Raw genomic sequence first — 24,786 nt, 5'->3', positions numbered from 1 at the left:
CTGTCCAATGATCATGGTTTTAAAAGGACATGTAGGAGGGGTGGATTGGTTCACAATAGTGTCCTCAATCGAAGAGCACGTATTATCTGTGATAGATTCAGAATGCTCACAACAAAGCAACTGCCGTTCCGATACAGTCAAGTCGGACTGTTGTGGCCACAGAGAATCACTGCGGACAAGTGAGATAGTAGCCTCCAATATAGGTAAAGGCCGCCCTAGATCAAGGAATGTAAATGCAACCTGCGGAGCAATCATTCTTTGTTCGGGTCAAAGATCCTTAAGCATCTATACTCCAAGATTGCTCCTGATTGTCACGATATTGCCTTCCTGGATACAGAATAATGTCCCATCTCGTAACATGGTGCATAGCACGAGATCTTCAGCCCTAGTCCAACCCCTTGGGATGAAGTAGTGACGTAGTAGCGAATCCACATCTTTTGGTCGGGTTAGGCTGATGGAACAGACCCATAAGTCTCGATCGAGAAAGATCAACTGATGGCCCGGCAAAATGCCCAAAGGTGCTTCAAGTTTCTCGGTCAGATCGTTCGCAATCCGCAGGTACTCGAGCGCGATTCCCTCTCCATTGTCTGTAGCTGTATTCAGTGATTCCACTTGTACAATAAGAAGTTTTTTCAGAACACTACTGTTCGACACGTAGTCCTTAAGAAATACCAGAATGTGCTTGAGATCTTGTGTGAGCATGACTTTGTGGATTCTTGTCACAGATTCTTGTCTCGAGATTGACAGATCAGTCACTTGCAGTGTCTTGTCCAACTGAGGGATGGAGCCTGGCTGTCTCACGAGAGACTCCACTGCGTTGTTGAACCTGAAATAGTGCGTTTGTTGTAAGTTGGACCATTGATATATCCTGATGTGTTCTGGTCCAACCCCCAAGAATAGCTCGTGATTGGTGGGATGGTTCAACCAACCCTGTTGAGCAGCACAGTCCATAGGGGCAGAGGTCTTTATGCTGCAGTCAACAATGTCCCAGGTTTGGGCAAGATTGTCGCTGATAACGAGAAGCAATCGTGACGAGAAATCGAGTAGCATTTGATGTATAGCACGTCCTTCAAGTGCCAACTTTGGACGTTGTAAAAGCCGAACATCTGTTGGTTTGAGACATATGGAACGAGTATTTTCGATCTGAATTATTCGGACGTCGGCTGCCAGATCGGCTGCAGCAATGATTCCGCCACTTGGACTCCAGACGAGATGACCAACACATTGAAAGCTGTGGAAGCGTGTAAGCTCAATCCGAAACGTGGCTTGGACATCCGCGAGATAAACCTCGCCGTCATCATTACCAGCCGAGTACCATAGTCCACCTGGAGCTGTAGAGAGGGCAGTGAGAGTTGGATATTGTGGGGCATTCGCCTCGGATACATTAGAAATGGTTGCACCATGCCGTTCATCACTAGCGGCATCATCGAAAGTCTCTTCTGAGCCTACAAGCTGAGGCAAGCCACTGGGTTCCCATGCAGTGACAGTCGATCCTCGGACATCATAAAACCGCATGGAGTCTGAGCTGAAGGATAACCCACTGACCAAGTCTCCCGACGAAAGTTGGTATATGACGCTGAAAGATTCAAAGTTCCAGAGCTTGACCACGCCATTGCTGTCACTCGTCACAAAAACTTTCCCGTTCGGACTTGAGGCCAACCCGTCGACACAGGCGGAGACTTCATGAATGTCGTCTGTCACCGGATGCCATTTGAAAAGATTGTTGCCCTTGTACCAGCCAATGATGTGACCAGTGACAGGATTCCATGCGAAGAGTTCTACGGGAAACCAAGTTTGCGGAGAAACCAAAGCTGGGTCTGCGCTAGCGACTGGTCTCAAGCACCGTCTGATAAACGTCGCTCTGTTCAAGTCCCAGACTGTGAGAGGAAACGACCTATAGCAGACTGCAACCTGCGTACCGGTTGTGTTGAATTTTATGAAACTCGGGCTGTTGATAATTGTTGAGTCGGACTGAGGGTTCTCTTTGAGTAGGGACCTATTGAGAACTTTCCATGTCGCTCCGTTTTCTGTTATCTCCAAGTACCTGACCGAGCTGTCATCTGTCGCAGCCAGGACTCGCTGCTCATTCATTGCAAAAGCTAGCGACATTGCTTTGCTGTTTCCTGGGTTTGATGCCCGCAGACGGATGGTGCCTGCAGGGATGTCCCAGACTATTGTTGTCCTCAACCCGTAGGTCACAAGCACGTCACCTCTGTTATTCATGCAAATATCAATCGCAGGTTCACCATGGCGGAGTGCGCACACCTCGCTAAAATCGGTGGAGCTCCATATATGCGCAATGCCGCCATGAGTAAACACTGCCAGATGAGGTCCCGAAGACACTATCTTCGAAACTGTTTCGTCCTGAGGAAGTGAGAAACGAGCAAATACGTCAGTCCACGACTCATTTTGACCGCATACCGTGATCTTTGACTTCTTGCGGTGGTGGAATTGGCGGTTGATCATGGAATTCGGCGGACATAAAGCTGGAATTATCTCATAGACGGCATAAGGTTGGGTGGTGAGGTGTTTGTTATATTTTGCTGTTATCCTCATCAAGTCTAAACCCCAGTTTCCCAGGAACTCAAGTGTAGGTAGTCGATGGAGCATCGGATTTCGGTGGCGATTGTGCTTACGGTTGCTGGAAACAAAGGTTGACAGAGCATTTCCAGCTCTGGCCAACGTGCCGACTTGGTCGAGGATCGCGAGAATGTAGATCCAGTCGAGGACATGGGGACTGCTGAAGAACCTCTCCAGCGCTTCCAGCCCCTCCTCCGAAACAAGGCCAGCATCGTCAAGGTAGTAGAACCACGAATTGGCGGCATAAAAGGCAAAAGGCTGCTGAGCTTCAAGCTCTTTCCGGACCGACATGTCTTCCCTCGCACCGAGAGCCGTGGCACGAGTGGACGAATTGCTTAGACTAGAGAGACTTTTCACCAGGACCATGCTGTTTGCACTTTGGCGATTGGTTGCGATCACACTGTTTGAAGATTTTGTCAGAAAGTCGCGCGCAGTTTGATGGATTGTCGTGACATGGCTCGTGCTGTCGATGAGAATGAACTGGCCACAAACGTCTCGAACGGCCTTCTTTAGATCCAGGACATCAGGGTAATCTTTGCTGATGGCGTCTCGTAACTCATCTAAGGTTAAGGGACGAGGGACACAAGCCACCCATTGAAGTAATTGTTTTGCTAACTGGACCCGCTGCTCGTTGGGATTTTCGATAATCGCAAGTTGCATTCGCGCGTACATGTTCGTCATATTCTCGGGTATTTGTTCTAAGGCGGCCCGAATCTCTCTTTCGGTTTGGCACTTGTGAAGCTCCTCAAGCACAAGATTCACCCACAGAAAGTTGCCTCTTGCCCGTTGCAAAATCTCTTTCTGAAGTTGTCCCTTAAGAGCCGCGCTTCCGTGCAGATATTCGAGTTCCCTGTCAACGACTAGCTTGATGTCTTGGTCATTGTGAGTCTGATCTTCACCGTCGATTACGTTGACTTTTGGTAGACGCTCGAGCTTTCTGAACTTTAGTGTAAGTGCTTCTGTCCTCCGGCTAGTGACCAGAACCTTCATTTGGATACGTGAATGTGAAAGAAGGTCTTCCAACAGTTCTATGACCATCTGGGGTGATTCGGATTCATCCAGGCCATCGATGACCCAGAAAAGTGGGCGGGGGGAAGTTTTGCAGAAGAAGAGATTCTCGAACAGTTTCTGCCACAGAAAGTGGTAGCTGTCCTCGTCCAATCGAATGCCTTCTGTGCAGGTTGTGACTATCTCCTTCCCATACTCAGGCATAATTGAAGATATCTGATACGCCAGTGACTTCAGCATCCCACTTATTGATCGTCTCGTTTGATCTCCGAAGTTGAAGAAATAATACTGACAATGGTGGTCATTCGACTGAAGGTATTGGATGACGTAGCTTGAGAGGACTGACTTGCCGTTCGCAGGCGGTGCATTGTACCATATCAGATGAGAACCGGAAAGGTCTGCAAGCCAGTCCTGAATGCCAGGATCCTGGAGGAACCATTCACAGCTTCCTACCATCCAGCGTTTGCGGAGGGTGTTGAAGTCCTCGACCGGACTGCGTGAGAGACCCAGAATCTTTCTAATATCTTCGTTGGTCTTGGGAATCCCGACATCAGGTGCTCGGAGAGTGTCTAGCTTCTCCACAAGACCTTTCAAAGTGTCTCTGACTATTCTAAATTTCGGATCCTCGTCACTGGCGAATTTGCAAATGGTGTGGTGGTCAGCAGGTAGACCTCTTGACTCTTCATTCTGGTAGCCCAAGATAGCAGAATCCTTGCGGACGATCATTAGAGGCCGTCTCAATATAAGAGTGGGATGCTCCTCGTAAAATGAAACAATCGAAAGTTTCGATGCAACATGGCGGAATTGGTCGTTGATGTCCTCAATGGCCGAAGAGTTTCGTTCCAGTTCTTTGATAAAGGATTTTTCCGACTGAAGTGTGGCCCTCAGGATCAGGTTCAGCGCGAGGGTGAGATTCGACCCCCGATGAGGCGTTGACAGAAAAATGATTCCCAGGATCGAGTGGGCGATTTGTGTACAATTCTGATCGTTCTGAGCCATCAGATAAGCTTTCTTAACGACAAGGCCACCCATAGAATGAGCGACAAAGATTATAGGTGCGTCGCCGATCCTAGTGCTGTTTTCCTGATTGCCCCTGCTGTACCGCATGTCGAACAAGAGCGACCTTGCGAAACCCATGATATTTGACACACTTTTGGGGCCGAGGAGTTGAGAGTCATAACCGTAGGTGAACAACCTCGCCTTTCCAATTTTGGGGTCTTTCGAGAGCCATAACCCGGGCCAGAAGTGCTGCAAATTGCGGTCTTTGCACCATGTCTTATAACTGTGGCCGCCGAGACCATGTACAAAGATAATATCGGCGATTGGTCTCGTATCTGGCTCATATATGACATGGAGACCAAGGGCATGAGCGTCATAGCTTGCAAAGGAGGATCCATCTCCATCATTGCCTGTAGTCGAACTCGTATTGAAAAGACGATGGGCGGAAAGAGTCACAACGGGACCGGAACTCTCCCGTCGAGCATGGTCCGAAGAAGAATCGGTTGCCAAGTTATCTTCAGCGCGACCTAAAGAGGTATTCGCATGGTCACTCTGCCGCTTGTTTCGGTAAGAGACTCTGGAGCGCAGTTTCCCTAACTGCAACACAACCTGATTAGATGGACTCGGAGACGTTGAGCCGGGATAATATACCATTGGGGGCGACTGGCCAATTGCGGCGACTGCTTGCGGAATAAACGGTTGATTTTAGGCTAGAATCTCGACACGCATATGGTGAGCACAATCATCCTCAGACATCTGGTGTGAGTGATAGTATGAGAGACGGCGGAATGGGCGGTTCGGTGTCTTCGAAAGACATGCCCCAGACTTGGGGCTTAGCTAGAAGGCAGCCACAAGGCAGCACGACACGCCCACGGAGTTGCAGGCGGCAACGGATCTGAGCCCTGTCAATGGGCCATACATCTCGAACAAATTGGTACAAATAGAGCCGATGACATCCGTGGAGGCGTCTGCCTGACACCGGTGTTAGGCACATTGAGCCATGCCTCATATTCATGAAGGTGAAATGGTTTTCCAGCATCTTTGGCTCTTTGTTTGAAGCGCCCCTGAAATATATTTTGAGATTCTGGTGTTCAGACGCCGCAGACTTCGAGGGTGGAGCTTGCATTAGATTGTTTCAGAGGCTGTGGGCGGCTGCGGTAATGTTAGGAGAAGATGATGAAGTTACGGGGAGTCGCCAGCGCAATCAGCCAAGGTCGGCGGCTAAGTGACTTCCTCCCTGAGGCGTCTAGCTGCGTCTGTACATTCCGCCGCACAATCTTGACCTCGACCATTACCTGGAACAAAGTCATCGATAGCCGTCTTGTTTGATGAGTATTGTGGCCGCCTCCGAATCACTTTTACAAGAAGCGAGATGCACACATGATCAGATTCGCCGGGGCTATTGTTGACGGCGACGCTGCTACCAGACCAGCCATGTTTCCTCCATTTTCAAAGCCACTCGCCCTCCTTCGGTCCTTCGTCCGTCCATCTCTTTCAGCCCTGCTGTGCCTCATCATCTCTCGTATCTCCGACAAGTAGATCCTCATTGACTAGGACGGGTAGATTCTACATTGCGTCCATGGTTGCCAACGGTGGAATGCAAGTGAGAGGAAACATGTCAGCGCAAAGAATGCAAGCAAGAAGATGTAACAACAAGAGGAATGTTGATAATGGAAGTGCCCATAAGAAAATACCTCGTAAGGATCATGGAAAAGTCAGCATCAATACTGTTTCCTCTCTCCCAGGTCATTGTGCCTGCCAGGCTTATTGCAACACCCACGGCGGAAAGATGCGAGCGTCTCCCATCTGCTGCCCTCATTCTTGCAGACTTCCAGCAATCACTTTTGCCAAGTTTGTTTCCTCAATCCTGATGTACTAACATTTCTCTGGGATCCTGGTCATTATGGGGGAGGTTATGCACGAGCTCAGAGGTAACAGACCAAAATCTACGGCGAGAGGGGGGAACTTTCCCCTTGGATGATAATGTTATCAAACCCTTCCCTCAGTATACCGAGATCCTGTCTGCCAGGAGGTTTCCTCGGTCAAAGTGGATGCTCCTCGCCCACCTGGAAGTTGAAGAGCTTGGCGGGACTCACGCAGCATACTTTCTGAAATGTGCCGCCGGGGAAGCTGGCCGAGTGATAATCGAGGGCGACTTCAACTCGATGTCGGAGATATATAAGACAACGCCGGAACTGGTTCAAGACCGTATGCCCGGGGCAAATATTCGGCACCGTCTCTAGAGACATACTTCGTCCTCGCCGAGTTTATTAATATGTCTGATCGGGAACTGAACCCTGAGCAGCTCTGCGCTGAGTTGGCAAAATTGCATAAAACTAGCGTCTCGCCCACCGGGAAATTTGGCTTCTACATCACGACTTGTCAAGGTCGTGTCCCCCAAGCCGTGGCTTGGGAAAGCAGTTGGACGATCTATTTCACCAAACTGCTCCGCAATGTTATTGCACTGGACGACGCGGAAAGTGAGGTCTAGGACGATCTCACTACTGTCGAGGATCGGCTTCTTGCTCATGTGGTCCCCTACCTTCTAGATTACCTCACCAAGGATGGTCGCGTGGTAAAACCTTCTCTCATCCACGGCGATCTCTGGGAAGGTAATACGGGGACCTCCTACCAGACAGGAGACGTCTACCTCTTTGATGCGGCGGCCATGTATGCACACCATGAATTTGAGACTGGAAACTGGAGGTGCAACTACAACAAAATCCACCGTAAAGTCTATACACAGACCTACCTCCGGTGTAACGGACCCAACGAGCCAATGGAAGAATGGGACGACCAAAACTGTCTTTATTGCACCTATTATAACGTACTATACTCGGTGAACCATAGGAGCCAAGGAAAGGCCGTGCGTCAAACGTGAGTTTCCTCCCCTTCCTTGTCAGCAAGCACAATCTCTCTACAGCGCGTAGACTAACGCATTGTTGTGCAGGGCCTTCAATGACATGTACTATCTCATTGACAAGTTTGCGCCTTTCTCTGAAGGCCAAGGACCTGAGCGAATCAAAGATGCGGACAGAGGCACGCTATCCGACGAGAGAGATCATACCAGAAGTTAAAACAGAAGGATAAAAACAAATGGAACGAGGAATTCAATGGAAATTTGGTTACCAGTCTAGTTTCTTGTCCCCTATCTTCCCTCCCTCCCCGCCCCCCTCCAACGCAGCCGTAACTATCGATGTCTTGACATCCTCCTTCTTGCCCGCCCCCGTGAACTTCTCCCAGATGACCTTCCCAAACCTCCGATAACTCTCCGCCACGCCGTTGTTGATGGTCAAGTTATATTCCATCTCGGACAACGTGAATGGGAATGTCTTGGTGCCGCCCACCGTGATGGTCCGAGCAGGGATGTCTAGCGTGATCTCCTCGCCTTCCCGCGCAGCCTCGTAGAAGGCCTCGTCCGTCATCGTGACGCCTAAAAGCCCCAGGCTGGGCTGGTTGCGGCCGTAGATGAACGCGAACGAGCGGGCAATGACGGCCTTGACGCCCACCCCTGGGCTCCCAAGTCGTTAGACGCGGCTACGGATACCTCGTGTGCATGGAGGTTTGAGAACGGGGCACAAATGCGAACGCAAGAAAATGGAAAGGGAAGGGAAGGGAAAGTAGAGTACCTTTCAAAGCACCCACAGCCATCTCGCGGCTCGATCCGACCCCAAACGCACGCCCTGCTACCACGACCTGTTGCCCTCCCCGCACTTTGGCCCGGAAGTCTGGATGTGTGTGCTCGAGAACGTGCTCTCCGAACTCTTCGTCGGTCACGCACGTAGTCAGAGTGGAGCCTGGAGCCAGCTGTTACGTACCAAGAAGGTGAAATTGTCAGCCTTGCGCGTCCCCTCTTCCCATGTTTTCCTTTCGTTTGTCCGGGGGGAGCGGGGAGGTTTGGAGGTTTTGGCTTGGTTCTGGCTTACCGCATCCGTGTCGATGAAGTCGCCCAGAGTGACGATCTTGCTTGTGATTTTTTTGAGCTCCTCTAGCGGCTTGTCTTCCGCGTCTCGTGACGGATTGATCGTGCTGGCGGTGCTGGCGGTGCTGTTGTCGTTATCGCTGCCGCCGCTCGAGCTGCTGAGGTCGGGTTCGACGTATTCCACCGGGGCCATATTGACATCAGGGAGAGGACGGTATCGTCTGAAGAAATCCATGTCTAGCTCTTTGAGGAAGTCCGCGGGACTGGTGATGGTCATGCTGAAGCTCGAGGCTGCACAAACTATAGCGGACGTGATATGGCCGAATGCGCCTACATGTCATCAAGGGGGTCAGCACAGAGTGACAACAACACCTTTCAACCTTCTAACAAAGCAGACAGGGGAAGAAAAACAGGGAACCCACCCTTGCCCATGCGGTTTTGGAAATTGCGATTTTGCGAGCTCAACCACGTCTCACCCTCGTCGGCGTGCTCGGCGGAGAGACCAACACAGTAAGAACAGCCTGGGGGACCACGAGTGAATCCCGCGGCCTCGTATATCTCGAGGAGCTTCAGGTCCTTCAGCTTTTCGACAATGGGTAGCGACCCTGGCACATAATGTCTTTTTCCCTTGGCCATTGGCAATTTCTTGTCCAGACCGACCTTAAGCACGAGCGCCGCTAGGACCAATTCTTCTTCGGTGGTCGTGCAAGCGCCAATGAAGATTCCGTCGAGGGGCTTCTCGGCCATCTGCGAGACGGGGACCACGTCGTCTGGATTCGGGTAGACGGCGACAGAGGACTCAACCTTGGACAGGTCGATGGTATATCTCCCTGCGTACTCGGCGTCAGGGTCTGGTCGGAAATAGAGCGAGTTGACACGATTCGCTTTCCTTCGTCGCCGTGCAATGTAATCGCTGGTGATACGATCCGGCACAAAAATCCCTGTAATGGCGCCAAACTCGGTGCACATGTTGGCGATGGCGAACCGGGCGTCAACCGACAGGTACTTCAGCCCTTCACCGCTGAACTCGACGATCCGCTCCGCGGCGACGGTGTTCCGCTTGAGTTCGCCGAGGATGTAAAGGATGACGTCCTTCCCAGACATGCCAAAGGCAGGCTGGCCGATGAAATCAATGAGGATCGACTCGGGAATCTTGAACCACGTCTCGCCCAACGCCAGGGTCATCATCACATCCGCGGTGCCGAGTCCGATGGACAAGCAGCCCACGGCTCCGCCAGAACAAGTGTGCGAGTCAGAACCAATTGCGAGCATTCCCGGTTCGACACGTTCTCGAACGAACTCCGTGTGCATGATGGTGTAGTTCATGCCTTGGTACTCGGTCATCTTGAACTCGTTCTTTGCCTTCTCGGCGACCTCCACCATGGCTTTGATCTTGGGAACCTGTGCCACGGCCGGGTGGACGACATGGTCGCCAGCCAGCCAGAAACGATCATTACGCCAGATTCCTGGAGAACCCAGTTGTCTCCACGTCCGGACCATTCCCTGCCGCAAGTGTGAGAGATCACGGACACAAGCTCCCTCGGGCGGTGGGTTACTTCAAAAAAACATACCTGCCAGGACAATTCCGACGCCAGAATCCAGTCGATTCCAATCCTGATGACGTCGCCGGCCGCCAACCCTTTGGCAGGTTTCTCTCCAATCACATGCTGGGTGAAGATCTTCTGGGCCAGATTCATGGGCCTTGTCCCTTCCGCTGGCGCGGACTGATACGACAAAAAGTTCTTTGCCCTTTCCCTGGAGTTGACGGCTTCTAGCCACGCCTCCACCTGGAAGAGCACCTCTGATTGCTGAGCAGGCGTAGCCTCGTTGTCGTCGTGCAGGCCTAGCCCGCCGAAAGCTTTCCTGTCGACCGCTTTCTCGCGGACCTGGTCCAGCGCTTCGGCCTCGGACGCTTGATGCGCACCTCTCAGAGCGTCAGAGTAGCGTAACAGGATGCCGGGGATGGCGTTGGAAGCCTTCGTGGGGCTGAGGCTGAGAGTAGATAAGTCTACTTTCCTGGTGTGGGATAGAAGATCTCGTAGTTTGCTCTCAAATCCATTGTCCTGAGTCTCCGAGGGCCTTTGTAGGGTTTCCGTTGTCGTTGCCATTGTCTGGTCTGATTGATCCCAACGAAACATCTATCCCTGTGGTGCTTTGGAGCCATATATCCATCTGGAACTGGGCACGGCATATACATCTGACGAAGGCCACTTGACCCCTCCTTACGCGCTGCATACCGGAGAAGATTTAGTATGAAACAGGCGTTCCATCATGGCACATCCTCCGCCCGCCGCCTGTGAATGGCTTTATTCAGGCCGATGTTGTGTCATGTCCGGGTTTCGGCGCGAGAATCGGACTAACGCTTGATCGACATCGGCAATGTCTTTAAGCCTTGACCCATCTCCCCCATGTAGGAGTTGAATGACTGTGAATGCCTCGGGTGAGATACAGCGAATTACTTCCTTCATAAATGATTAAACAGATGATCTTTTCATCTCCTGGGGCCTCATATACGTTAGTCCAACATACGGGATAGTAAGTCGTCTCCAATATTCATCATCGCCATGGGTTCAGTAAGCGACAACACGATAGACACGAATGTTAAAGCATGCTCGCCGCTCACCGGCGCCAAAAGCCTGCGAGAGATGCTAAAGGATCCCTCCAAAGTCGTCGTATGCCCGGGTGTTTTTGATGGTTTTACGGCCCGCTTGGCGTTGGCTGCTGGATATGATGCACTGTACATGGTACGTCCAGACGCTGGTGCAGAGAAATAATGCCAACACTTGTCGTCTTCACAGACAGGAGCAGGGACTTCAATGTCTAGACTGGGATGGGCAGACCTGGGAATAGCAACTCTGAATGATATGAAAAGCAATGCCGAGATGATCGCGTCACTCAACCCCTCAGTGCCCTTGATTGCAGATGCGGATACTGGCTACGGTGGACCCATCATGGTAACGAGGACTGTTACCCAGTATGCTCGTGCTGGTGTTGCCGCACTCCACATCGAAGATCAGGTTAGTTAATGACCGCTATGCTGTTTGGGTCCGACTGACGGATGAGAAGGTTCAAGAGAAGAGATGCGGCCACCTTCTTGGCAAGCAGATCGTGGACAGGGAAATTTACTTCAGCCGACTTCGAGCAGCTGTTACGGCTCGCGACCAACTTCAATCCGACATCGTGCTGATCGCCCGGACGGACTCTCGACAGACATACGGCTTTGATGAAGCCATTGAACGATTGCAAGAAGCAGTCAAAATCGGCGTCGACGCTGTATTCCTAGAAGCTCTTCAAACCAAAGAAGAGATGGAAAAGGTGTGCCAGATCATGGGTGACACTCCTGTGCTCTTGAATGTGGTGCCTGGAGGCGTCACTCCAGAGTACACGGTTGAAGAAGCGAGCAAGATGGGATTTCGCATCATCATCTACCCCGGACTCTGTATTGGTCCGGTTCTCGAAAGCGTTGGCAAAGAGCTGAAACTACTGAAGACAACAGGAAAGAGCTCCCCGAGGAGTTCAGCCAGCGGTGTCAAGGAAGCTTTCAACTTGTGTGGGTTGCAGGAGTGTATCGAGATTGACAAAGAAGCTGGAGGGAAGGCGTATGCAACAGTGGGAAAATAGAGCGATGAAATGGATGGAGAAAGTCATTTTGAAGCCTGCCTTTGTTCCGGCGATTGCTTTGGAAGTGTTTCCTGCCAGTGTGCCACGGGCTGAAGAACAGGCCAGTAAACTTGCAAAGCCGCATTAGCCAAGGGCATCGGGAGGAATAGCTCACGAAAGGTTCTTGATTGAAGATTGCTCATTGAATTTTCGGCCTCTGTAGGCTAAACTGCTAGTCCCGTAGCATTCGGCAAACCACTGCTTAAAGGGCGAGTCCTCGTTTCCGTTACTTCGACTGTTGAAGTCTGTCGAATGGTGATTGTAGTTCTGGTCAACGAGTCTAAAGAGAATGTCCTCGTAGTTGGAACTGTCACTAGCACAGTCACTGTCTGCTCTGATGTAATGGCTATGGTGCCGCCTCGAAGTCGATGTCGACTAATCGCCGACGAAGTAATCAATGTGGTTGTGGTCACGGTCGATTTAAAGGAGAGCGTAGTCGTGACTGTGTATGTTCCAGATGTGACCACGGCGGGCTAAAACAACGATGTCAGCGGGTAATACCCTGCAGTCGGTGGCTGCAACTTACCCCTGCGAACGAAGCAACACTAGTCCCAATACTGGCGATCGTAGTAGTCACCACATCCCAACTTTCACTCGAAGTAATGCAATTCCACCCGATTGATGCACAGTCTTGAACTTCGACGATATTGGGAATAGGACCTTGTATGAGGTCGTACCAATGCGCAGCATAGAATACCACAGATTCATTCGTGTCTAGTGGGGCCGACAGGCTTAATGAGCAGGCACCGGAAGTCGTAGAGCATCCATAGAGCTTCTGGCTGGAGAATGTGACATATTGATCACAGTCGGTGATGGAAACAGGCAGCATGCCAGCTGGCTGAACCGTGGTACTGCACCATGTTGTGGTCTTTGTACTATATACCGTCTGGCATCCATTTTTGTCCAACACTATGCGTGCTGTTTCTGCTCCACTGGACTCGATTGCAGGGATTGCTAACGAGGTCGTCGGTAGCACACTAGTCGTGCTAGTAGACAAGAAGACTGTTGTACTTCCATTTGGTAACAGAGCTGTGGCATTCACTCGGATGGGGAAGTACATTGAGCTATTGGTAATCGAGCCTTGCGTCGTTTTGGATCCCACCGTGGGCGCCAACGAGGATATCGGAAGGATAGAGAAAATGGCCGACGAAGCTGGCGCGTCAGGACACACAGTGGCAACAGGTTCTTGAATCACCGTCGTGGGAAAGACGTAGGAAGATATCGTGGTTGTAATTGATGGGGTAGTGGTGACTGCAGCGGCAGGGGCAGGGGTCGCCAGCGTTCCCAAACCATCCACAGGTGAGTTGGTCTGTCGTCGGCGCTCCTTAAAATGCAAATGGGCTCTGCCCTCATGTTGTTTAGTCGAAATAATAGGCGCAGCCAGGGCGATCAGCAGTAGTAGAGTCTCCATGGATTCCGGAGCGTAAAGCTGAGTCTTGTGGAAGAGAGGAGACTGTTGATCTTCGCCAGCGAAGACAGAGAACTCAATCTAGAGTATATGTCGACGTAGAAAGGCGGCAGAAAAGATTCTTAGAGTGGCAGGGCATTTCAATTACATTAGTTGAGACCGTAGAGGATGGAATGCCACATTAACTGCGGTTGGTATGTGGAGGTGCTCCCCCTCCTTTGTCCTCCTTCAACTCCTTGAGACGCGGCGCGTGCTGCATTTTCCGGTCTAGAATTCTTCGTCTCGGGTGGGTATCTCAATTCATCCTGTGTCCTTGACTGGACTCACCGCCTCCCTGGTGGTGACTTGAGTCTTCGTGGTAGGCATTACTCATAAACTCGATCTCTGCGTCTGTGGGTTGTTGAAATTGCATGGAGGGATCGTTCATTAACAAATTTGGGGCAAAGTATTGGTCATATCGCATCATTGGGTCGAACGCGGCAAAGGCCTGGGCACTCCGCAGATCTGGTATTGTGCCGTACATGGAAGGCGGGTTCGGTGCTGACACATACAAGTTGCTGGATAGAGGGTGGTGGCTAACTGTAGAGTAATTTGCCATGGGTGCATCCTGGCTCAGGGGAGAAGGCTTTGCCGGAGGATCCTGTGGCAAGTCGTCGACGTCGCGCCCAATCTTCTTAACTGCTTCCTTAAACAATGCGAAACACATTGCCCAGGCACGCCTAGCGGACAGGTTATCTTCTGCTAACGCATGCAACCAGCGGATGCCTTTCTTGCATGACTCCAGAATAGCTTCTGCTTCTTCCGGCATATGATTGGCTCTGAAAGATATTTCAAGCATCAATACAGTTGTAGCTTGGACCAGCCAATGTATGATATTCCACCAGGGGCCGACCCGAATCAGGCCAACGGCATTGGGCTTGTCAGGAATGAGTTGAAGCATCTCCATTGCAGCCTCCACGCAAGCGGCAGCAGAATTCCGGTTGAATTCGAGTGATTTGGATGATTGTCCCGGAATCTTGCGGTCGAGTCGGCAAAGGCAAGGTCTATGGATAGTCATTTTGGTGCTGTAGTAAAAGAATCCAAGGTTCAACCGAAACTCGTAAGACCCTCGCTCACGCTGGTTTCGGCGAAAAGCAAAGGCTTGGGGCAGTTTTCGATACCAATGTTCAAGACGTTCGTCCAGGTCCTTCACCTTGGCCTGAACTTCTGACCATGTTCCTTTAATCGAGGCTGGGTTGTACAGACTATGGAAGATGTTCTGTGTCAGACGAGTCAACTGTACCGCGTGGAGAAAGTACAATGAAGAGTTAGGCGGCACGTCTTTTGCCCATTCCAAGTCACCGGCTCTGACACCCGGAGGCATTGAGGGTGAACGCGAGTCGACCTTGGTCCGCGAACGAGAGCGGTCGGTTGACGGGGTCGATCCGAAACTTGGGGTCTGGGAATTTGAAGATGGTGCACGGTCACCCTGTTGTATTTCCTTGCTCAGAAGTCTCTGACCTTCCTCGGTCTCAAATTGTTCTTCTTCCAGCGGAATGGGGAGGGGAGTAGTGCAGTGATCGTCCATTATACAATTGACTCTACCGGTCATGTTGCACAGACGGTGTTCCAGGGCGTAGAGAGCCCACCAGAGTCGGTATCGGATTTCCTTGAGTGAATCCTTCAAGTCGTTGCTGTCGTTGCGCATGTTCAGGCCCAGGGCGCTGGCTCCTCGGATCGCAATTCCATTCAGCATCCACGCACTGCTCCCGGGTTAGTTCCCGCCGGTACTGAGAACGGAATTGGCTGCCCCTACCGGTTGATTTGGCTGTTACACAGCAGGTAGAAAGACATCAAGCCCAATACCTGGATCTGCTGCAAATCCGGATGGTGAAAGATGGTTTCGGAGTTCATACTCAACAGTCGAGCTCGGGTGAAATAGATAAGGTGATCCCGCTCATCGCCTTTCCATTCAGCTTTGATCAAGTGCGAATATTTGGCGCCAATAGCGAAGATTAAGTTCAGGATGGCGAGCCATTTTTCGGGGGGTCTCTGCACCGTGCCGCTGATGAACCTTCGGAACTGAGTTGTGAGATTTAGTCTGCCAATCACTGGAAAGGATGAGTGCACTCGTTGCATATACGCATTGAAGAGGTGGTCGGCGATGTCAGGCGTAGGTATCTCGTAGGCATCCACGGCCTCATACATGAATATCGACATGTCGTCCATGTGGTAGCTGGAATCTTTGACAGTGAAGCCTTCATCCGCCTCTGAGAGCGGGTCTTGCGTGTCACCGACTGGACGTTTCGAGGTCAGCGAGGCACTGGACGTGGCCACGAGAGCCTGTTGCCTCTCATTACCTTGCCGGTCTTGTTGCACATCCCCATACTTGTTCTGTTCGCGCAAGCGCTGGAGCCAGGTGACCTCCGAGTTCTTGCCCATGAAGCCCGTCATCCTGGCCTGCTCACGGGTGAAATCTTCATCGGTTCTATCGAGTGCGCCCGTCGACCCAGCGCCCGCCGAAGCTTCTGATTCTGCACCAGACTCCTCTTCTGCCTCAGCATCACCAATCGGAGCTAATTGTCCCTCGGCCGTACCCTCTGTAGGGGTTTCTTCGGCGTCATAGGTAGACTCCTGTTCAAGAATGAGCATAGGAGCGACATGGTATATGAGTTATGGTGGTCCTCACCTTTTCTAGTGACGCTCGAATTAATCTTGCATCGGCTTCATCAACCCTGGATATCAGTTCTTTCAGTAGCTTCTCATAGTCAGCCACCTTCTCGGTCAAGCTGCCAAATTGCCTGGACGCAATCAGTACAGGAACTTGGGTCAGGCTCAAACAAACATATCGACTGACTTCTTTGCCCTATCTCTTTTGCCATCTGCATAAAAGCATGGAATCTTGAAGTCCTGACAGTGTCTACACGCTGGCCGCTCCCCGCTACATTTGGTCTTCCGGTGGCGGCACGGTTCGCATGCATGATTGACCCGGTGTCTTCCTCCTGACCGGGCGGTACCTTCGGACGGATCAATCGATCTCTTCAACCGTGGAATGGCAACTTTTCCACCTCTTTGAGACGATTCACTTGCCGTAGTAAGAGGAGACTGCGGGACGCGGAAAATGAGGTTTGGCGCGGGCGAGTGAGGTGTCTGTGGGCGATTGGAGGGGTCACGCGCGGGTGTCTCGATTGAGACTGCCAGGGCTTGAACTGGAGTTTGAGAAGCGGATTCAGTCCTCGAAGACGCTTGACCCTGGCTGACAGGAGGAGGACGACGGGGAGATTTGCCACGACGCTGCTGTCTTTGCTCGGACATTTGAAGCGAATTGAAATACTATCTGGACGAGCACTGCGCGACGACTTTGAATGTGGCCCGGGTATGCGGCAGGTGGCGAGCTGAGATTTCAGATTGATCGACGGTGTGAGCGGGGAGAATTTCTTGGACAAGGCAAAGTTGCGAATCAAGGCGATGTGAAAAACAGGAGTGCAATAGACTTTGGAGGCATCCAGATCGAGGCGCATAAGGCTATTGTCTACGAGGTACAGCTTTTCTAAATTGAAAGAAAGCTGAAAATGAAGTGCAGTTCAATGGCGAGGCGCATCCTAAATGTGAGTGGGAGTGAGTTCGGCTTCCCAGATATTAAGGATACCAATGACATGGGCCTGGAAGTTATTCCCACACATAAGGAGGATCAGAGGCATTTGCAGAAGCTGGCTCGCCGGATGACCTATGTGCTCCATAAAGATCATCTTGGTCGGGGATCCAAATCCATTGCATAAAGCAGAACAGAAGCCCTATGAGCACATGCCACCCGAGCCTCCACCTTCTTCGAGTACAGCGGGGGTTCCAAGCGTACAAATACATGGGTTTGCGCCGCTGCAACAGGGTCAATTCATCACCTCATGGCGCCAGCGTCGGCGTCCTGTGGCGCAGAATTACATCATGCTGCAGTTGCTTGAGAAGTTCGCACCAAAGCTCCTAGACGTCGAGACGTCTCGGCGACTTCTCGCGTGGCCTGAGATTAGTCATCGATTCTTGGGAATCGGTGACCACGACAAGGAAGCCTGGCGGAAATCCAAGACACATATTCGGAGCCAATCTGGAGGGCGTCGAGGTCGACAGAGTGTTGGAACTTGCCGGCGATTGATTGGGTCAATTCTTGCTGCATGAGGCCTGTCAGTTTCTTTTCGGTAGAGTACTGTGGAGCTGCAACGCAACTACTCCTGTCGCTGGCGTTTCGCTCCATGTTGATTCCAATCGCCACCGCCAAAATTCGGCCCTGGGCCAGAGTTGAACATTCCGGAATTAAACTGGTTTCCCTGAAAACCTGAAATGCATCGTCAACATCTGACAGTGAATGCTTGAAGACAGTTATTAACGACCGACGTACCTCCCATTCCCATTCCAGCCATCATGGGATTCATGCCCATGTTACCCATTCCCATCCCACCGCCCATGGGCATCATGTTGTTCATGCCTCCACGGCCCCCACGCATGCCGCCCATGGCGCCTCGCATTGGGTTGCCCATCATTCCTCCCCTGTTGAAGCCTCCATAGTTACTTCCCATTCCCATGTTGCTCTGAAAGCCCATGCTCTGGCTGTTGTTATAACCGCCCATTGGACCTGAGAAGTTGCGGTTATACTGATTGTGTGGATTGTAGCCTCCACGGTTGAAGCCACCACCCCGACCACCTCGAAAGCCTTGGTTGTTCATACCGTAACTGGCGTCGCTGCGAGGTCCGGAATTAAACGACCCGCCGCGGATGGGTCTCTCTTCCCTGACCCGAGCTGGCGCATCTTTTGGGAGGGTCTTGAAAGGATTCTGAGTGGCACTGGTGTACGCGACTGAGTGCTTGCGAGAGCCAGGCTGATTGCCCGCCAAGGAGTCGATCTTGTGTTTAGCTGCCGTTGCTGCCTGAGGAGAAGAGAACTCGAGATATACTTGGCTATCAAGTTGGTGTTAGCACCAGTGAGAAAACATAGTTTGTCTGGTGACCAACCCTTTGCTCTTGCCATTTACCTTGTGTTCACTGAAAGTCAACTCCTTCAGTTCGTCTTCAGACCCTGCCTCGTTCACCCAACCGCGAATGTCGTCTTCAGTTGTCCACCAATGTAAGTCTGAAATCATCAAAGCGTTGGTAGCCCCGTGGTCGATGGGTCTCTCGTCCGAGGTCTCTTTACGTTTAGTACCTTGTTGTGGTATGGTCTTGGACGGAATGGCGTTGGTGTTATTTGATTGGACATCTTCACCCTTTCCCTTGGTCCAAGGCGTGGTTGCACTCGAGGTTGGCTGTTGGTCCTCGGGCTCGGAGTTCGCATGCGTCTCTTCCGCAAGGGGGGTCACAAGGGGGATGTCTTCTGCGGCGCCTGCGTTGAAATGGACATCATTGTCATCTGCCTTATAATCCACAGTTCCATCGTTGCCCATGTCAACTTCTCCATCACCGTAGATGTCAATATCGAAATTGTCTTCGTCTGCAGAAGCCATTGTGCGAGATGCTTAGAGGAGAGGGGAGGTTAGAACGCAGTCGGATTTTCTGTCTGCCACAGATCTATGCACAAGACGGCCAAGTCAATAGGCAGGACATAAGAACCAGGTAATTTCTGTGAGATACATGTGGAATTAGCCAGAGATACATGAAGAGGGTTCACAAACAGAAGACACTTGATCTGAGATCCAACCTGTCTCGTGTTGCCACACATCAAAGCATCCCTCGCCGCCAGACTGCTCCGGCTTGAACCTCAGGACATGAATCACCCAACAAGAAATACGTACAGCACTTGAGACTCTTGTACAATCCAGTGTGGTTCTTCATTGCAACATCAACGGGCACTTTTCAATGTCATAATACATGAAGCAGGCCAGCTGTCTTCCAGAAGCTTGTAATACAGTTGTTTCAATGTAATCCTAGCAAGTAATAGGAAATAAGAAATGACTCCGAGGGTTTCTCCTTTGCTGGTACCGAGTCCGATCGCACTGCAAAGTTAGACACGAGGAGGACCGGCAAGAGGTGGTGAGGCGAAGTGCTAAGAGCGTGGTCTGGAATAGAAGGATTCTCGCAGTCAGGGATGAAAGTCTTTCGAAAGGAAGGTCGCGCGTGGCAGTGATACGTAGAAATATGGTCTGTAGCCAGGCCCGAGGAGTAAAAGGAGTTTATGGAACAACTGATGGGGTGAGTTGGTGAGGCAGATTGGAGTTGAACAGGAGACACGGAGTCAACGTGCTGAGACTTGAGAGCGCAGTTTGTCCATACGAGCCAAGGCTGCTTTTAGTTTCCCAAGCTTGGCCGGCCCCTGGCCTCCTTTAGCCCACTATCCTCACCAGCCTCACCAGCCTGAGGCCGATTTCAGTTGCGCAGCCTCACTCACCTTCCTCTTGCTCCCCTTCCTTTTGCAGGCTTGGAATCCTGCTCCCCTATTGCCCCCATATCCTGCCTAACCAACCTAGGCCTATTATCACGGCAAAATTTGAGCAAAGGGCCACTGAGTAGGGCGACATGAAGACTGTTCCACGCCAATTTGTGTTCAACCAAAAGAACCAATGCTACGTCCTCCTCCATCGACTTCAGACACCCTTGCCTTTCATCAAGGATCTCCTTCCTCATGGAAAGGCTACAATTCATTTTGGTTCATCTTGAAGTTACCAGCTCGATATCTGCCCCACGAACTCGTCGTTGTAAGGTCAACTGACTACAGCACCACAGCTTCCAAGAGATTCAGGCCCCAAATGAGTCCCTGCAAGGATTTCGATTGCGGGGAATCGCTTGCTTTGGTCAACAGCCGCCTCCATTGCACCCCTTCCTGTGCTTAGACTCGCTTCTATGTGACTCGTCTGGATTATTGGTGAGGCTGGGCAGTTGAGAAACATCAAAAATCATCAGACCTGACTTTTTCCAGCATTGTTCTTTCATCAGTAGTGTCTGACAATCGATTAGACTCGTGGGTAAAAAGAAAAATATGTACCTGCTGACACCAGCGCCATGGCTACGCCAACAGTGGACATGCAGGCATTGCGCATCAAGCTCACCAAAGTGGTCGCTCAAGAGAGAGATGCAGACCTGTAGAAACTTCTACATGACAGCCAAACGAGCTTCTACAACCACGAAAACGACCTCGGCCCGCTTCTTGGCAAAGCGATCAGTATCGGATATGAAGGTTGCATCAGACTGCTGGTCGAAGCTGGTGCTAAAATCGACATTGGTGGCAGCAAGGGCCAAATGCACATTGCTATCGCCAGTGCGAATGACAAAACCGGGAATGCAATAATCAGTCCGCTTTTCAACCACGGATGTGAACTTGAAGCTAAGATATTACCGAGAGACCGCCGTTAATCTACGCTTGTCTGCGTGGGCAAAATGATGTTACCACTACCCTCCTTGGTCATGGAGCCGATCCGAACATCGAAGACAAAGCCGGCAAGAACACGCTGCATATTGCGATGCCTTACCGATGCTTCTTCCCAAAATTGAAACCTAAATAAAAGGACAGCCAAGGTCGTGAAGGTCGAACACCTCTTCTGTGGGCGGCCGCAAAAGGGCAACTTGCTTCGGTCGGAGCATTGCTGTATATAGGAAAGGGTCTCGTCGATGTGAACCAGACAATTGACCAGGGACATTCGGCGCTGCACTTGGCGGCGAGGCATTACGAACCCGAGATGATCAAACTCCCCATAGCTTCAGGGCTAAAGTTGAAGCAAGAAATGACGGTGGCTGAACTCCTCTGCTGGTGCCTACGGAAGAAGGCAACAATACTGCTATTGATGCCTTGTTGACCTCCAAAGCCAACGCCAACGCCTGAACGTCGTCTGGGATGACTCCCCTCCATTGGGCTGCAGAGAGTGGTCAGTTGGGTGCCGTCAATCGCATTTTGAGAGAGCGAGACGGCCATAAGAACAGCAAGGATGGTTTCGACAGCACTCCTCTCATTCGCACGGCCTAAGAGTGGCCACTGGGATATTGAGAATGCATTTCGACCTTATGTACTCGAAGCGCCAAGGAATCGTCTTGCCAAAAAGGCTTGGGAACGGTTTTGGGCAGCCGTGGCCAATTATTTCGAAGATAAAGATGCTAATGGCGGTATCAAGAATGCGAAAAGCAATACCACCGTTTGGCAGATCCTCTACTCTCGAGATGTTAAAAAATCCAGAAAAATTTGCTATTCCAAGCGTCTTGGACAACATTGGAATGAAAAAGCCGCTTACTCACCGGATTCATCTCCCTGCAAACAATATCTCATGGCTCGAAGCTCTACTTACAAAATATTATCTGAAAGGAAACGGCAGAGATATAACAATACTGAAGACTCTCCTTCGACTGCTTGGAAGACAACAACACCGAGGCGCCGAGATTCATTCGCGGTTTATGCGGCCGACCTATAAGCGCCTGTGGGTATCTCCAAGACGAACACCTGAATCGATTCCAGTAGCATCGTCCGGATTTTCAGCGCTAGCAGCGGTGCTCCCAGTCCATCAAGAGGAGAGAAGGAGGAGGAGGTAATGGTCTTATTGATGCCCTATCTTCGTTGGGAGACCGACAGAAATCGAGCATCACTAACTCAGACCATACGAAAGCCAGCAGCTAATACCCATGCCCTGGACGACGTGGAGTTGTCTAAATTCGCCAAGGACGGGCTCCTTATTCATGGCTATGTCGGAGAAGTTGGCGGACCTTAATCCTCGCCGGACGTTGGATTTCAAACATCGCAGCACCAAGACAAGTCACCAAGACAAGTACCAGGTTGTGTATCGATTTTGCAAGAAGAAAAGGAAACAACTTAAGATCTTCATGGTCGACCAGTTGTGGCTGATCATATTCGGCAATCTACTTATTTCCTGGCTCCTAGAGCGATGGCGGCAACCGCACATGGATCCTCTCAATCTCTTTGAGGGTGTTATTGAGGACGTCAACTCCACCACGCGGCCTCTCGTCAGAATGTCTTTGAGCTGGTGACCGTTATCACGGAGAGATGGACGGATCTCTTTGATCGACAATACTGGGACAACGACGACCTGCGTGATGATAATGATATATAGGGCAGCGATAATCTACTCTTCGCTGAGATGTTTGAACTAAACATTGAACGACTGACAAGGAAAGAGACCAGGCTCTTTGGACATTTTAGAAAAGCATCCTCTTACCGGCTCAGAGGACATGATGTAAACACCATTCCTTTCAATTTCCAACAGGAAATGCTGCAAGATGACTACTCTTCTGGGTGGTCATCTGATGAGTACCAAAACGCCCCTCATACAATGAATGGGGACATGCATTCGCGGCATGATCATAAAACTTCCGATTCTTTCGTCAATGATCTGTTGAACATCGATAAAGAGGCAGCTCTGCCGGTGGATTGTAAGGACGTCGAAGACAAACTGGACGTTCTCACGAGTGTGCTTCCACAACAGAGGTAAGTGCTGAATGACCCGGACGCCACCCTTAGAGCTTCCAAGAATATGGCCCAGTCACAGCAATTTAACCAGTTCAACAGGGTTGGCGAGCAGCAACGCTTTTTGACCTGGACATTGTCGATGTTGATCGCATGGGCTGACAAGCCAAAAGCGTCAATGACAATTTGACCCAAATACTAGACCTCAATCAGAAGCATGCCAATGCAGTAGGAGCAAGAGTTCAGCGCAAGCAAGCTGAAGAGGCTGCGAGACAAGGATGGACGATTATGGTGTTCACTATTGCGACAATTGTTTTCCTGCCGCTGAGTTTTCTCACGAATTTTTTATTTTTATTTTTATTTTTATTTTTTTTTTGCGATCGACGTCATTGAGTTTCCCCGTCCTGCCGGAAGTGGTGCTGGAGAGTTGCATCTGGGTTGGGTGCTCCAGTCCAAGCAGGCCGGCGGCCGATGTCGTCAATGGAGTCGTCCAGGCGAGGAGGAAGCCGGTATGCGTGGCGGTTGGGGCGTGTTGGAACGGAAATGACGGACAGATCAGCTGCAACTGAGGATCCAGAGGTAGGCAACGGGGGTTTGGGATCTATCAATGAAGCCGCCTTGGGTAATACATTGCTTCGCCACTGGCCGGATGCTACCAAACATACCTCTACATAGGAATGACTGGAGTCAGCGAAAGGAGCTATACGTCGTGGAAAGTTGACCGAATTATTAAACCAGGAACGTATTGGCTGTCAGATGTGAAGTCAGTGAAGGAGGCCGATAAGCGGTTATATCGAGGCCTGTATAGCGTTGCTAGGGTACTGGGTATATAGCACAAAGTCCTACAAGTCACAGCCCAACCTTATTAGTATGGGGAGTCTCCTGGTCTCTACCTCATACAGTAAGGACTCCACACTGTGGACTTACCCACCTCGCCAGGCAATTGCCGCCAAGCTCTGGAGATTGTCCCCTGAACCCGGGCGCAGGCAAATTCGCCAATTAGTTAGAAGCCACCTAACACAGTACGGAGGGCATGTGTACAGCTTTCTCGACGCCCATTCTTCAACTCCTCACTCCCAGTCGCAGGCGCAACTTGCCAAAACCCACAGAATTCCATTCTCGATCCATTCAGACAAGAATCAGTTTCAATCTGTGTACTTGTCCTTGTCTCCTCGACTGACGCCGCCCGAAATCGAGTCGCACCCACCTTTCTCTTCCTCGCCCCCCAGAAACCAAAGCGAATCCCTCTCGAATTGAAAAGGGGAAAGAAAAAGAAAGGATGTCTGAAATACTGCAAGAGATTGCCGATGTGCCCAGGGAATTCTTCAAAGATGGAACTCAGTTTATCAACAGATGTACAAAGCGTACGTCCTCCCGCACCGGCTCTCACAATCACAGTCGAAAAGCACCCATGATGCAGCAGCGTCGAGATGCATAGCTCGAGAAGCTCTGTGTCTCCAACCTGCGCATCGCCGGTCAATATAGCGCCTGGTTTCCTCAAGCTGCTTCGAACCACTTACTTTGCATATGGCTAACATTTTCCCCCAACAGCCGACCGCAGGGAATTCATCAAGATCTCACAGGCCGTAGGCATGGGATTCTTGATCATGGGCGCGATTGGATACTTCATCAAGCTGAGTGCGTTCCTTCCTTTGCTTTCCCCCAAAATCCTGTCTTCCTCTTCGAGATGGGGCAGGATAGAAAGAGACAGAGTGAGAAGAGTCTTTTGCGAAAATTCCAACCCCCAAAATGAACCAATAAACAAGGACAACTGGCTGACAACCAAACCCGGCTTGGGCTTTCCTGGCTATGCAGTACATATACCTGTCAACAACGTACTAGTGG

The 24,786-nt window shown here is 51.0% G+C and overlaps 9 protein-coding genes across 9 annotated transcripts; 4 read left to right on the top strand and 5 right to left on the bottom strand.

The window, feature by feature from the left end:
* Positions 1-285: 285 nt before the first annotated feature.
* Positions 286-5,241, bottom strand: Z519_10825 (uncharacterized protein; the record flags this gene model as incomplete). Its single annotated transcript, XM_016768540.1, has 1 exon — positions 286-5,241. One exon carries the CDS (start codon positions 5,239-5,241, stop codon positions 286-288), a length of 4,956 nt encoding a protein of 1,651 aa, XP_016615447.1.
* Positions 5,242-6,862: 1,621 nt separating this feature from the next.
* On the top strand, positions 6,863-7,664 carry Z519_10824 (uncharacterized protein; the record flags this gene model as incomplete). Its single annotated transcript, XM_016768539.1, has 3 exons — positions 6,863-7,067; positions 7,137-7,464; positions 7,538-7,664. The coding sequence occupies 3 exons, from the start codon at positions 6,863-6,865 to the stop codon at positions 7,662-7,664; spliced, it is 660 nt and encodes a 219-aa protein (XP_016615446.1).
* A 48-nt stretch (positions 7,665-7,712) lies between these two features.
* Z519_10823 (uncharacterized protein) lies at positions 7,713-10,617 on the bottom strand (the record flags this gene model as incomplete). Its single annotated transcript, XM_016768538.1, has 5 exons — positions 7,713-8,098; positions 8,217-8,394; positions 8,514-8,839; positions 8,932-10,012; positions 10,081-10,617. 5 exons carry the CDS (start codon positions 10,615-10,617, stop codon positions 7,713-7,715), a joined length of 2,508 nt encoding a protein of 835 aa, XP_016615445.1.
* A 456-nt stretch (positions 10,618-11,073) lies between these two features.
* Z519_10822 (uncharacterized protein) lies at positions 11,074-12,130 on the top strand (the record flags this gene model as incomplete). The annotated part of the gene is made up of 3 exons (XM_016768537.1): positions 11,074-11,253; positions 11,308-11,526; positions 11,576-12,130. The coding sequence occupies 3 exons, from the start codon at positions 11,074-11,076 to the stop codon at positions 12,128-12,130; spliced, it is 954 nt and encodes a 317-aa protein (XP_016615444.1).
* Positions 12,131-12,333: 203 nt separating this feature from the next.
* Z519_10821 (uncharacterized protein) lies at positions 12,334-13,580 on the bottom strand (the record flags this gene model as incomplete). Its single annotated transcript, XM_016768536.1, has 2 exons — positions 12,334-12,642; positions 12,696-13,580. 2 exons carry the CDS (start codon positions 13,578-13,580, stop codon positions 12,334-12,336), a joined length of 1,194 nt encoding a protein of 397 aa, XP_016615443.1.
* A 292-nt stretch (positions 13,581-13,872) lies between these two features.
* Z519_10820 (uncharacterized protein) lies at positions 13,873-16,871 on the bottom strand (the record flags this gene model as incomplete). Its single annotated transcript, XM_016768535.1, has 5 exons — positions 13,873-15,319; positions 15,373-15,879; positions 15,946-16,187; positions 16,246-16,345; positions 16,402-16,871. 5 exons carry the CDS (start codon positions 16,869-16,871, stop codon positions 13,873-13,875), a joined length of 2,766 nt encoding a protein of 921 aa, XP_016615442.1.
* Positions 16,872-17,773: 902 nt separating this feature from the next.
* Positions 17,774-19,045, bottom strand: Z519_10819 (uncharacterized protein; the record flags this gene model as incomplete). Its single annotated transcript, XM_016768534.1, has 3 exons — positions 17,774-17,883; positions 17,947-18,503; positions 18,558-19,045. The coding sequence occupies 3 exons, from the start codon at positions 19,043-19,045 to the stop codon at positions 17,774-17,776; spliced, it is 1,155 nt and encodes a 384-aa protein (XP_016615441.1).
* A 3,151-nt stretch (positions 19,046-22,196) lies between these two features.
* Z519_10818 (uncharacterized protein) lies at positions 22,197-22,505 on the top strand (the record flags this gene model as incomplete). Its single annotated transcript, XM_016768533.1, has 1 exon — positions 22,197-22,505. One exon carries the CDS (start codon positions 22,197-22,199, stop codon positions 22,503-22,505), a length of 309 nt encoding a protein of 102 aa, XP_016615440.1.
* A 110-nt stretch (positions 22,506-22,615) lies between these two features.
* On the top strand, positions 22,616-23,131 carry Z519_10817 (uncharacterized protein; the record flags this gene model as incomplete). Its single annotated transcript, XM_016768532.1, has 2 exons — positions 22,616-22,962; positions 23,044-23,131. The coding sequence occupies 2 exons, from the start codon at positions 22,616-22,618 to the stop codon at positions 23,129-23,131; spliced, it is 435 nt and encodes a 144-aa protein (XP_016615439.1).
* Positions 23,132-24,786: the final 1,655 nt, after the last annotated feature.

This window comes from Cladophialophora bantiana (assembly GCF_000835475.1).
Source record: "Cladophialophora bantiana CBS 173.52 unplaced genomic scaffold supercont1.19, whole genome shotgun sequence".
NCBI lineage: Eukaryota > Fungi > Ascomycota > Eurotiomycetes > Chaetothyriales > Herpotrichiellaceae > Cladophialophora > Cladophialophora bantiana.
This window is presented reverse-complemented; position numbering and strand designations above follow the sequence as displayed.